General features: G+C 39.3%; 1 protein-coding gene across 1 annotated transcript in view; it reads right to left on the minus strand.

The window, feature by feature from the left end:
* BTAF1 (B-TFIID TATA-box binding protein associated factor 1) overlaps window positions 1-12,377 on the minus strand; it is a 3,603,226-nt gene that overhangs the window by 2,805,558 nt on the left and 785,291 nt on the right. Inside the window, exon 11 of the mRNA XM_044055641.1 lies at window positions 7,056-7,124. Within this exon, the coding sequence (XP_043911576.1) occupies window positions 7,056-7,124 (69 nt within the window). The remainder of the gene's footprint in view (window positions 1-7,055; window positions 7,125-12,377) is intronic.

Raw genomic sequence — 12,377 nt, forward strand, 5'->3', positions numbered from 1 at the left:
CTAGCATTTCTTTTTGATTTATATGAAGGTGCATTTGATTTGGGCTCCATTTCCCCTGAATGCACTTCCCTGCCAGATGAGCACCCCATGCATAGTCTGATGCATCTGTAGTTAGGGTGTGGGCGGCAGGGGTGGTGTGAATGGCAGTCCCTTGTTCTGGTGGCAGGCCTCTGCCCACCATAGGAACTCTAGGCACAGGCAAGGTATGATAGGAATCATTGTTTCCAGGCTGTGACAATGTTGACTCCATAGACTTTTTAAGTCCCACTGAAGTTTCTTCATATGCAGTCTTGCATATGGAATTAAAAGAATGCAGGAGGCCATGAACCCCAAGGCTTGCCGTATTTGCCTTGCAAAAAGCAGGGTGTTTGTGGCCACCTGTTTGAAGTAAGTCACCAAATGAATTTGCTTTTCTGGTGTAAGGAAAGCCATCTAGGCAGTTGTTTTCAAAATTGCACCCAGGAATGTAATTTTCTGAGAGGGTACCAGTTGTGATTTCTTTTCGTTTGCAGTGTACCCTAGACAAGTTAGAACCCTTTTTACAAACGCCAGATGTTTTAGAAGAATGTCCTTGTTTTCTGCCTGAATTAGACAATTGTCGAGGTATGGATATATTTGAATATTTCTTTGCGTGCAAAATGCAATTACTGGAGCCAGGCACTTTGTAAAGACCCTGGGCACAGTAGATAAGCCAAAGGGCAGTGCAGAGAACTGGTAATGCAAGTAAGCCTGCTTTGAAGCGGAGGTATCTTCTGCAAGATTCCCTGATTGGGATATGCAGGTAAGCCTCTTTTAAATCTAGAGTTGCCAACCAGGCATCTTTGCCTAGCATAGGAAGTAAGTGGTGAAGAGTCAGCATCTTGAATTTTGGAATGTCCAGAAAGGTGTTTAGAGTAGACAAGTCCAGAATTGGACGCCATGATTTGTCTTTTCTGGGTACCAGGGCAGGATGTGAATAGAAACCTTGTCCCTTTTCCCCTTCTGGTACTAGTTGAATAGCCACAAACAACCAAAAACCACAAATTCACCAGTAGGACTAGTAAACAAGTTTATTTTTCAGGTTAAGCGCTTTCATCAAAGTAAAATTGACTTCCTCAGAACAATATACAAACAGTCATTTGGATTTAAATATGTTATACTGTCACAGGATAGGTGAGGAATCCCACCAGTCAAACAAAAGATCTCTTGAATAAATTAATACCTTAAAGGTTTACACTATAAACACTAAAAATACAATAAAATACATTTCTGTAAAAAAAAATATATAAAATTAAACCCTTTCCGCTCTTTCTTTTAAAGCAGGCAAGATAGATATAACGTCATTTAATCCTGGACACAGATTAGCTGCCAAACGAAGCTGCCACATCAGTTCTCTCTTTTTTAAAGTGTTTTTCCAGTTGGCACCCCTGGGGTTTATTTCAATGGTATCTAATATCCCAAACTTGAATCCAGAGATATTAACACAGATTTTACTATACCTAAATAAGGCATTAGTTTCTTTGGAATTCTTAATGTCATATAAAAGTGTTCATATATCCTGGACCTGAGAGCCCTCTCCGTTTTCCCAGCATAAAACCCCGGGCAGGAATTACACTTTGCCAGATAAACTATTTTGCTAGTCTGACAGTTACCTTTTTTGAAAAACACTGTGTCCTGGTTGACATTATCAAGTTTCAAACTAGCAGCCAATAGTATACATCTACACTGTGTACAACAACCACAGGCTTTGGTGAATTCATTCATTTTTTTCACTACTATTGTTCATGTTACCCTCCAAGGTAAGTTTCAAGTTGCGGCCCACTTTAGTACAAAAAATAGGCTGTTCACCCACTGCTTGTAAAATATTAGGGTCACCCCTAAAATGTTCCAATTCTTACAAAGTATATTTCTGATGTCATTATAATGTGTACTATTATTGCACCACACATGCCTAGGAGAAGTTATGGGTAGAACTCTCTGTTCCACAACTTTTGGTTTTAGAAAGACCTCTACCTAGTAGACCTGAGGATCAGTCAGGAAGTTTACTCTTTTCTATTAAATAATTTTCCCAAGGTACCAAGTATATTTGGCATCCCTAAGATCCACAAAGATGTTTTGTCACCCCCATTTAGGCCTATTGTGGCAGCAGGGGGGTCTAAAACACACAATTTGGCAATCTTTGTGGATCAGATGGTTAAGCATGTAGTTGAGAGTATGCCACATCTTGTGAAAGATTGTTGGGACTTTTTGGGACAGATTAAGCAAGATTTATGGAATCCTGATCTGATTTTTTTGACAACAGATGTACAAGATTTATTCTCCTGTATTCCTAGAAAGGAAGGTTTGGATTATTTTGAAAAAATGCTGTTTGATCATACTAGTTTATCTCCAGAGCGTGTACAGCTTGTTTGTGAAATAATGGCCTTGATTTTAGATAACTATTTTTTTTTTGAAGGGCAATATTTCCAAAAAAACCAAAGGAGTTGCTATGGGGGCAGCTTGTGCCCCCGTTTATGCAAACCTTGTTTTATTAGGGTGGGAGAAAGTTTATTTTTGAAAGTAGGTTTCATTTGCATATTTTGTTTTACAGCAGGTACCTGGACGATATTTTCATGTTATGGAAGGGTACCAAGGAAAGTATTGCTGGTTTTGTTGAATATCTAAATGGCACTACCCATTACTTGAAATTTACCTATGAGTGTAATGAGAAAGAAATTCACTATCTTGATACCACTATCATTAAAGATGTGTGTTGTTTTAGATCCAAGGTGTATAGAAAGAAAACTTTTTGTAATCCCTACCTCCATTTCCAAAGTCATCACCCACTATACCAGAAAAAAAGTATTGTTAAGGGACAGGCTATCAGAATTTCTAGAATGACTTCACATCTTGAGGACGTCATTAAGGAATTCAGTGACCTGAAGAACATGTTTCTGGAGAGAGATTATCCACTAGAATTTGTAGAGGGTATTTTACAAGAGATTTTGAGAGAGTGGGGTTCTAAATATGAACCTCTACTAGGTAGAGGTCTTTCTAAAACCAAAAATTATGGAACAGAGTTCTACCCATAACTTCTCCCAGGCATGTGTGGTGCGATACGGTACACATTATAATGACATCAAAAATATACTTTGTAAGAATTGGAACATTTTAGGGGTGACCCTAATATTTTACAAGCAGTGGGTGAACAGCCTATTTTTTGTACTAAAGTGGGCCGCAACTTGAAACTTACCTTGAAGAGTAACATGAACAATAGTAGTGAAAAAATGAATGAATTCACCAAAGCCTGTGGTTGTTGTACACAGTGTAGATATATACTATCAGCTGCTAGTTTGAAACTTGACAATATCAACCAGGACAGTGTTTTTCAAAAAAGGTAACTGTCAGACTAGCAAAACAGTTTATCTGGCAAAGTGTAATTCCTGCCCGGGGTTTTATGTTGGGAAAACTGAGAGGGCTCTCAGGTCCAGGATATATGAACACTTATATGACATTAAGAATTCCAAAGAAACTAATGCCTTATTTAGGCATAGTAAAATCTGTGTTTATTTCTATGGATTCAAGTTTGGGATATTAGATACCATTGAAATAAACCTCAGGGGTGGCAACTGGAAAAACACTTTAAACAAGAGGGAACTGATGTGGCAGCTTCGTTTGGCAGCTAATCTGTGTCCAGGATTAAATTATTTTATATCTATCTTGCCTGCTTTAAAAGAAAGAGCAGACAGGGTTTAATTTTATATAATTTTTTTACAGAAATGTATTTTATTGTATTTTTAGTGTTTATAGTGTATGCCTTTTAAGGTATTAATTTATTCAAGAGATCTTTTGTTTGACTGGTGGGATTCCTCACCTATCCTGTGACAGTGTAACTTATTTAAATCCACAAGACTGTTTGTATATTGTTCTGAGGAAGTCAATTTTACTTTGATGAAAGCGCTTAACCTGAAAAATAAACTTGTGTCTACTAGTCCTACTGGTGAATTTGTGGTTTTTATTTTTTATTTTCACCAGTTTGCTACAATTATTTGGTACTAGTTGAATAGCCCCCATGCTCATGAGGGAAAGTACTTGTTTCTGGGCCTCTACCCACTGATTTGGGGGCAGGTCTGGCCACCCTTTTGGAGTTAGCAACGTGTGGAAATGAAATCTGTATCCCTGGGATACTATATTTAAAACCCATTTGTCCTGGGTTATAAGTTGCCAGTTTTTTGCATGAAGAGCCAGTTTTCCCCCCAAAGGGGTGGCTAAAAGGTAAGTGCTTGGTAAGTGTAGAGGGAAGTCATTGAGACTGCTTACCATAGGGAGGTGTCTTGTTGTTTCCAGATTTGGAAGAGGAGACACCCCAATGCTTTGTTCTGAAAGTCCCTTGGGACTGCAACCTGGTGCCTTTGGAATGTCTGGGTTTGACTTGAGTGGCTCTCGAAGGAACTGGAAAGGACCAGTTATTAGTAGGCCAGTGCCTACTAAATCTTGGAGGTTGCACTTGTAAGAAATCTTTCACAGTTTGCATAGATTTAGCTTTATCCTCCATCTTTAGAATTTCTTCAGCCTTACTACCAAAGGGACGGTCCTCTTGTAAAGGAGCATCCAATAATTTTGCTTTAAAATGATAACGCAGAGATTGCTCTATGAGCCAAGCATGCCTCCTTAGCACAGACCCAGTTACAGCAGCCCTGCAAGAGGCCTCCAAGGACTCAAAACCACATTGCAAGGTATGTTTTCCAACTTGTTCAGCTGAATGCAATAGATCCTGTAAATCTTTATTTTCCACACAGTCAGAAATCACCATAATTTTCTGTTTAAGTAGTCCCATGATATGCTGCTGATATTTTAGCGTATGGAACTGACAGTTTAAAGCCCTGATTGCCAAGGTTGCAGAAGTGTAGACCTTCTTATCCCATCTATCCAGCGCCCTGGAATCTCTATCAGAAGGGGTAGGATTTTTAGCAGTAGAAGCCTTAATGCCCTTGGGGCCCTAAGAAATGGTTTCAGGATCCGCAACAGGATTTTTGAAAAGGAATTTGTGGGAGTCAGGAACCCTGTAGTATTTGTCTGGCTTACAAGGAGCCGGAGGCAGAGAATCAGGAGCCATACTAGATTCTGAAAACACATCAACAATGTCTAAAACAGGAGGTATAGCCAAAGGCCTATGCTGAGGAAGAAGAAGAAAATCCCTAAGCCTCTTTTTTAGATTCAGAAAAATCCTGACTTTCCCAGTGGAAATATTCCCTTAAGGTATGTAAAGTTTCCCCAAAAGAAAAATCCTCAGGGGGAGAAGCAAAAGGAATGGAATCCTCTGCATCAGAGTCCTCATAAGTATGAACAGACAAATTCCTGTTCATTAGAAGAGTCAGAAGAAAAAGAATCCTGTTCAGAAGATTCATAGTCAATTTCTTGCCTAGGCCTCTTAGAAGGGGGGGGGTGTTGGCTACCCCTGATTAGAGTAATTAAATCTTCAGCCATTATGATCATTTGTTTTTAGGCATAGAGGCCTGCACATGTGGCCTAGGCATCTTTTTTTAGACATAGTTCGAGATTTTGGCATTAATAATGAAGATGGCATCGGTTTACTATACAAATCTGTAGGCCTGAATACACCCTCAGAAGCTGGTGCCTGCACAGCGGCTCCGGACCCATCAAAGGTAGAGACTTCTGCGGGTTCCATAATTCGAAGCATCTCGCTGCATACCGGACTCCGAATGGGTCTCAGTAGAGGACTGTGAATCAGAATTAGCGGGTATCAGGGGCTGCGAAAGCACCTAGGGTACTGGCAACTGGCTTAGAAGCATTGTTGGCAATTTTGGACCTCAACGGCCTGTCTCTGTCTTCTTTGCGATTTTTAGGTATTCCAGTAGTCGGATTGCTAACAGACGTCATTTCTGAATAAATAAAGCATGAGACAAAATATTTAGAAGCAATAAAGTACCGATGACGGATAGTGCGTTGATTAAATAAAGCACAGAACCGACAGCAAGGTACGTCGTGGTCAGGGCCTAGGCAAGGAATATAGTACAAATGAAAATCCTTATGAAGTATTTGCTTCCACAAGTAATACAATTATTAACTTTTAATGACATCGGTAAGGAGCAAGAAAAAGTTTCCCCAATGGGGTACTTAGCTTTTTAGTTGAAGACTTCGGATCTGAAACTCGAAAACGAAAATTTCAGGAGTCGCCCGACCGGCACTTGCGAACTGCTTCTGCTTCGTCCACCACGCGGCAAGAAAGACTGATGTAATAGCATCTGCAGCATGTTTTATACCCCTGACGTCATGGAAGATGGGACAGCAACCGACGCAGGACCCAAGACTTTGTTAATCAGGCCGACTGAGGGCAACCTGCCAGCAGATTGCCCAAATGTAATGACTGCAACAGTGAAACACAAATACATCTAGGAAAATGAATAATTAGACTTAAATCAACAATATGACTTGGAAGACAATTTCTCCAAAAATTTACAACCACCACCAACCAATTTGCCTGAGAATGCCTCCCTCTTGATGCTGACTCAATGGCAGCAAATGAGATCTGGAGTTAGGGGAAAGATGTGGCTCAATATGGGAGTTAAGGGAGGCATTTTAGTATGACAGTCTCAATAGTGCTGGGCAACTGCAGTCTGCACTAGCCAATCAAAGTTTTGAAACAGATGGATTGGAGCACAATCAGCATACTAAAACAGAATTCTTCTAAAGGAGCGACTACCCATAAATATTGCACCTGGAAGTATTGTAGAACCCAAAACACATGCAAAAAGGTTTCATAAATGAGTAATTTTTTAATTCTTTTTATAATTTGGTCTTTCACAAATGCAGAGGTTTTAGTCCATTAACACATTTATCAGTGACTGTTCACCAGCAACCACTAACCCAGGATTTGCTCAGCCCCTGCACAGTAAAAGCAGGAATCATTCATACTCATTACCGAGTTATGGACACATACTTTTTTTCCAGTCAGTCAGTAAACAATGTACTTTTTGTAAACACAGGCAATAGTGCTCAGCTGCTACACAAAGTTGCCTTACTGGTGATGGGTTGATCGTCTTACCTACCCAAGAGACTTTACCCAACATACTCACCTCCCATGCTGGGTTAAAAAGATCATTGCAAAGCTCTTCACAGAAGCTCTCAAATGGCCATTCATTTACCTGCAATTAGAAACCATACTTGATCATTTCATGGTTAAAAAAACAAACATTTACAGCTTTGTTACATTTATGCCACTATTTGAGTAAATAGAGCAAAGCAAACATTTATACCCCCATTAACTGTTTCCTGAAAACCAATGCAAATTATCATGCTACCTGTGAAAGCTATTTAATGATTTGTGTAGTTTGTGCAGCCCATCGGTTTTAAGGATGCATGTAAATATATTTTCTGTCTACATTTACTTCTGCTTTATTTCTTTCTCCAAGCATGTTACATTTTCTGAGAAATTCATTTTCGTTTTCTTGCACTTGGCTCAATGTATTTTTTATGTCAATATGCAAAGAACATGTTTTGTGCTAAACTTATACTCAGTGAACTGCTTGCTGAAGATGTAAAAGAAAAAGCAAAAACTCAAGAAAAATAGTTTACAATAACAGAGGCACATCTGAATATCCACAGAAAATGGGCTCTCTATCCAATTCCCCTTACCACCGCATGGTGCCTACAAAGCCACTGATACCATCTGATTTGCTTCACGCCATCTTCACTCAAACAGTAATCGAGCTAGCCAATTACTTGTACAAGAACAGTCTTTTACACTAAGACTATTTCAGTGAAAGGCATAGGTAATCTGAAAGCAACTTAAATGGTGTACATGCCAGCACACAAAATATAGTACGGGAAGCAAGACACTGCTCTGCATGGGTCATGCCATTTATGAAAATTGTAATGAACCATGAAACTGAGGGTCAAATGTGCAAAAATGTAAAAAATTGTGCGACTATTTCAAGCAGAAAAAAAGAAGCTGTCACCATCAATTGTATCATCCTAACCCCTACCTCTTGATAACCATGCTCTGATGTAGTATGTTCCCACTCAAAGTTAATTCTCTTAAGCTACAAATCCATATCCCTGGATGAAAGACACCCATAAAAAGGCAGAACATGAGTATCTTCCACTCCATCAGTGTTTTTACTAGATATACAATCTTCTTTACATACCATGACTTGAGACCAGGGTCTAGGGCAATGCAAATGAATCCCCAGAATGAAGTGGAAAATGTAGGCATATGATTTCGACATTTACAAAAATTTTAAGTTACTATGGATGTCAAACTCCAAGCACAAGCACCTAAACACAGAAAGCCACATCCATGCAGCTATAATGCAAATGCTCACGCTTTTCTATCCATGTTAATTACGTACCATCTGCAACAGAAAAGGATTTAATGGTTAAATAATTTTGCTACATTCACTCATTATTGGAATAATCATTTTATCCTATTTATAGCTGCAAGGGAACAGAAGCCTATCCTGGCACTAAAAAGGGACATGGCAGTGAAACTAATCTTTGACAAGGGATCAGCCCACTGGGATACATCAGATTTGGCAGTTCACTTACAACACATCACTGGAGTGGATGGAGAAACCAGAGCACTGGGTAAAAACCCTTTGTGGACAAAAGGAAGACAGGCAGACTCTACACAGAAGGCATTGCAGCTGAGAACCAAACTGCTGTGAAGCAATACTAACCAAAGTGATATAAGAATGTATTAGAACAGTAGATGTTTATAAACAGATCACTGTTGCGCTAATGTAAACTGATGGGAAGTATCCTAAGGATACTGCATATCCAAGCCAGCCTACCAAAGCTCAGCCATACCTTCCTCTCATACCACACATCTGACCTTAAACCTATGCAACAGACTACATGCTAATACTTTAAGGATGTATGGACACAGAAATCTTCAGAGTTTTTTTGCCCCAGAAAAACAGTGGCTGACGCTCTAAGAGGTTAAGTTCAGATAAGAGAAAAGGGAAGGAAGAATGGATACAAAAAAAATTCTATATCAAACTAGGAAAAGAAAAGGAGCAAGGAAAATGCTAGGATGGCGCACAAATTGCAAGTGATCTATTCAAACATTTACTGTTAATATTAAAATAGTACAATTGTTTAAGAATTTAAAAGTTAGATTACTGTTGCAGTAATGTTAACAGAGATAGGACAATGCTCAGCTCTATTATGCAGGTTAGGGCAGCAGAACCAGAGTCCAGTAACCCTTAAACCTGTTCTGGTCCTAGAAAGGGTATTTGTTTTGTAATCTATGAAGAACCACGTAAGATGCCTCTAAAATAGATATGGGCCCATAACTCTTGAAAAAGGCATGAAAAGCAACAGTTCCAGTAGGATGTGCTTTAATGTATGCTTATGGAGACTTGCCAAGGAAGGAATAACCGAAAGACATGGCAAGTGAAATCGATCTAGAAATGGACTGTGTAGAAACTAGAAGAACCAGCTTCTTTCCTTCAAAGGAAATGAATTAATCCAATTTTCTAATATTTTTATTCGGGACTAAATACAATCTTAGCTGCCTGTGTACTGCAGGTAAATAAAGTACACCTCTCTTATTTTGAGGACTGGAGAAATGCACTGAGACAGACAGATTAAATCAAAGATCTCAGTTAAAACTTTAGGCCTAAAAGTTAGTCTTGAGTGTAGGACACTATGACAGACCAGGGGAGGGGAACTGACATAGGGGCTTGTAATTCAGTAACCCGTTTTGCAGCTTACCAGTACTACCATTTCACAACTGTAGAATTTTAAAATGAAGAAGCAGGTTCAAAAAGTGGTAATGCTAATTTTTTTCAAGAACATAGCTCAAGTACCAGGGAGTGGAAGGAAAGTACAGTTGCATGAGTAAACCAATCATAACAGGAGTTGTTAAAAGGGATTACTGTTGCAGTAGCCTGAGCAGTGACTAGCATATAAAATAGGGCACTTTACATGCACCATAACTGCTACGTGGTTAGAGCAAAGGCATACAAGAATCAGCAGTTGGGGGCATGAAAACTTCAGAGCTTTCTTGCCTCAATAAGGGTCCCCAAAAGAAAAAAATGCTAGGAAAATACAACACTCAAGCATACCTAAAACAAGGTTATATACATCCTTACCCTGGCAATACATCAAACACATGACAAAGGGAATGAGGAGATGTCTACTGCAGCAGTGATTTACTAAAATATCTACTGTTATGTACCATGGTCAACAGTTAGATCACTGTTGCTATAGCCTAAGCTAATTAGTCAAGCTTAAGATTAGAGAGGAAGAAGGTATATGGGGAATCCAGGAGCCCCTGTTGGATGGTCCCAATAAGGCTTAATCAGGACCTGGAAAACAATTCACTTTGTGAAAATATGTACAGAGGTCTGAGTTACTGACTTTAGAGTACACCCCTTTCCAAAATCCCAGAGAAGTCAAAGATCTGGTAAAAAAGACCCTAACCATCTCAAACCTGACTGTCTTAACACTGGTTGCCCTTTTTTCTTAACTCCACAGAAGACAAGCAGCTGATGGACTTTCCTGAAGGGATCTGTCCAAGCAGTATTTAAACTGCCTGTGGACATCCAGCATATGTAGGATTCTTTCCCCTACTTTTTAGGTTCTGGAAACAATACAGTAAGAGTAATGGCTTGGCTCAGGGAAAGCTCTTAAACCACTTTAGATAGTGGGATTAGTTTTGACAGAAACCCTACCCTTATGGAAAATGAGGTATGACTGACTCAAAATAAAAGCTTACAACTCTAATACACTTAAAGCTCAGAGCAAGGAGCAACACAAATTTCCAAATTAGGATCCTCAAATCAGCTGATTCAAATAAAAGTTGTGATACCAAGAAAAGTAATTTGCTTTATAGGTAGGCAGATATGTAAACCCCTTTCAAAAAAGCTGCTCGACTTGAGGACAGAAAAAAGAAGGATCCAAGGGTGGGCAAGCACAAATGTCCAGATGTCCAGACAGAGGATAACAACTCAGTCTAGAACCAAAGGCAACCAAAGCTTTGAAAGGCCCGTGGCTCTTAGACAAGCACCAAGAAGAAAATCTTTACCATGTGAATGATTTTTCCGAAGTTTTTTTGTTTTAGCCTCCTTAAATACCTGCTGGACCTATTCAGAAGAAAAGGTGCCTAAAACTTTTCAAAACTATCATACAAGAAGTCAACTGAAATGAATTCAGTCTGGGGTGCAGCAAACAACCCTGGTCTTGGGTATCTAAACAGAGCCTGAAGGGGAAGCTTACGGTAACTTTCTTAGCCATTTTCAAAATAAGGGAGAACCACCATTGCCTGGGCCAAACAGGAGACACCACAGCTATCTTTGGAGTCTTTTAGAATCTTTATAAGAAACCTACGTATCAGTAGAAAGGGTGGAAAAGCAGACAGTAACACAGGAATGAGAAGGCATCAGTCTTCCAGACCTGTTTGCAAGGAATCCTGCTTCAGGATTTCTTCAGCGATTCCTTCAGCTGTCTGTTTTGAATGGAGGCAAACAAGATCTGCTAGAGGTGTTCCCCACATATAATCAGTTCCTGGAAGACCCTTGGATGCAATTTCTATTAGTGAGGGTCTGTTCGGTCTTGTTCAGCTCACATACTACAATGTTTTACTCTGAATTAATGTATGAAGCCTTACGAGTCAAGCTGAGCTGAATTGCTATATCCCAGGCTTTCATAGCAAATCTTTAAAAGACAGATCTGGCACCCTTTTAGGTACAACTTCACTGGTATTAGCCGTGATAACTTGCACAGGTCCTGCAGACCAGTGATTACTTAATGCTTATAGAACACTGATTAATGCCAACAACACTGACATTTATTAGCTTCCGTCTCGTGTTTTCACATTATTTTCAGGTGTGATTTGTGTATCCTCAAACATTTTTGTCCATCGATTAGGAACTCTTTTGCCAATGTCAGCTTTGAACATCAAAACATGGACGTAACTTATTTCAACCCTGAAAGATGATTAAGAGGGATTTACCCTTAGGCAATCCTTTCACCATTAAATCTTTCTTCAGCTGCAGATCTAAGCCAACATCAGTACATTTCAGAAATTCATTAACGTCTGCTGCCACAAGTACAAGGAATCTCTACTCCTTCAAGGTCTACATACATTTCTGATGCAAGTTCTCTATACACAATGCATTGTTTGATCTTTACTTCACTTTCAGATCACAACACGCCAGGAGATGTTACTTGATATGGATCTTCAGAGCTGCCCTGTTCCAAGCATCTAAAACTCTGCAAAGGTCTGACCTGCTGTAAATTTAAAAAAAAAGACACATTCAAGAAATCTCATACTCAAATACTTACACTAACATTTCTTTTCAGTATAAACCATCTCGCTATTAAGTGCTTTTTAATGATCTTGACCAACTGCTTTATTCTTTTATGGGATTATGGTTCATATTTCATTATGC

Source organism: Protopterus annectens, chromosome 14.part0, assembly GCF_019279795.1.
Source record: "Protopterus annectens isolate FY-2018-M chromosome 14.part0, PAN1.0, whole genome shotgun sequence".
NCBI classification, from domain to species: domain Eukaryota; kingdom Metazoa; phylum Chordata; order Ceratodontiformes; family Protopteridae; genus Protopterus; species Protopterus annectens.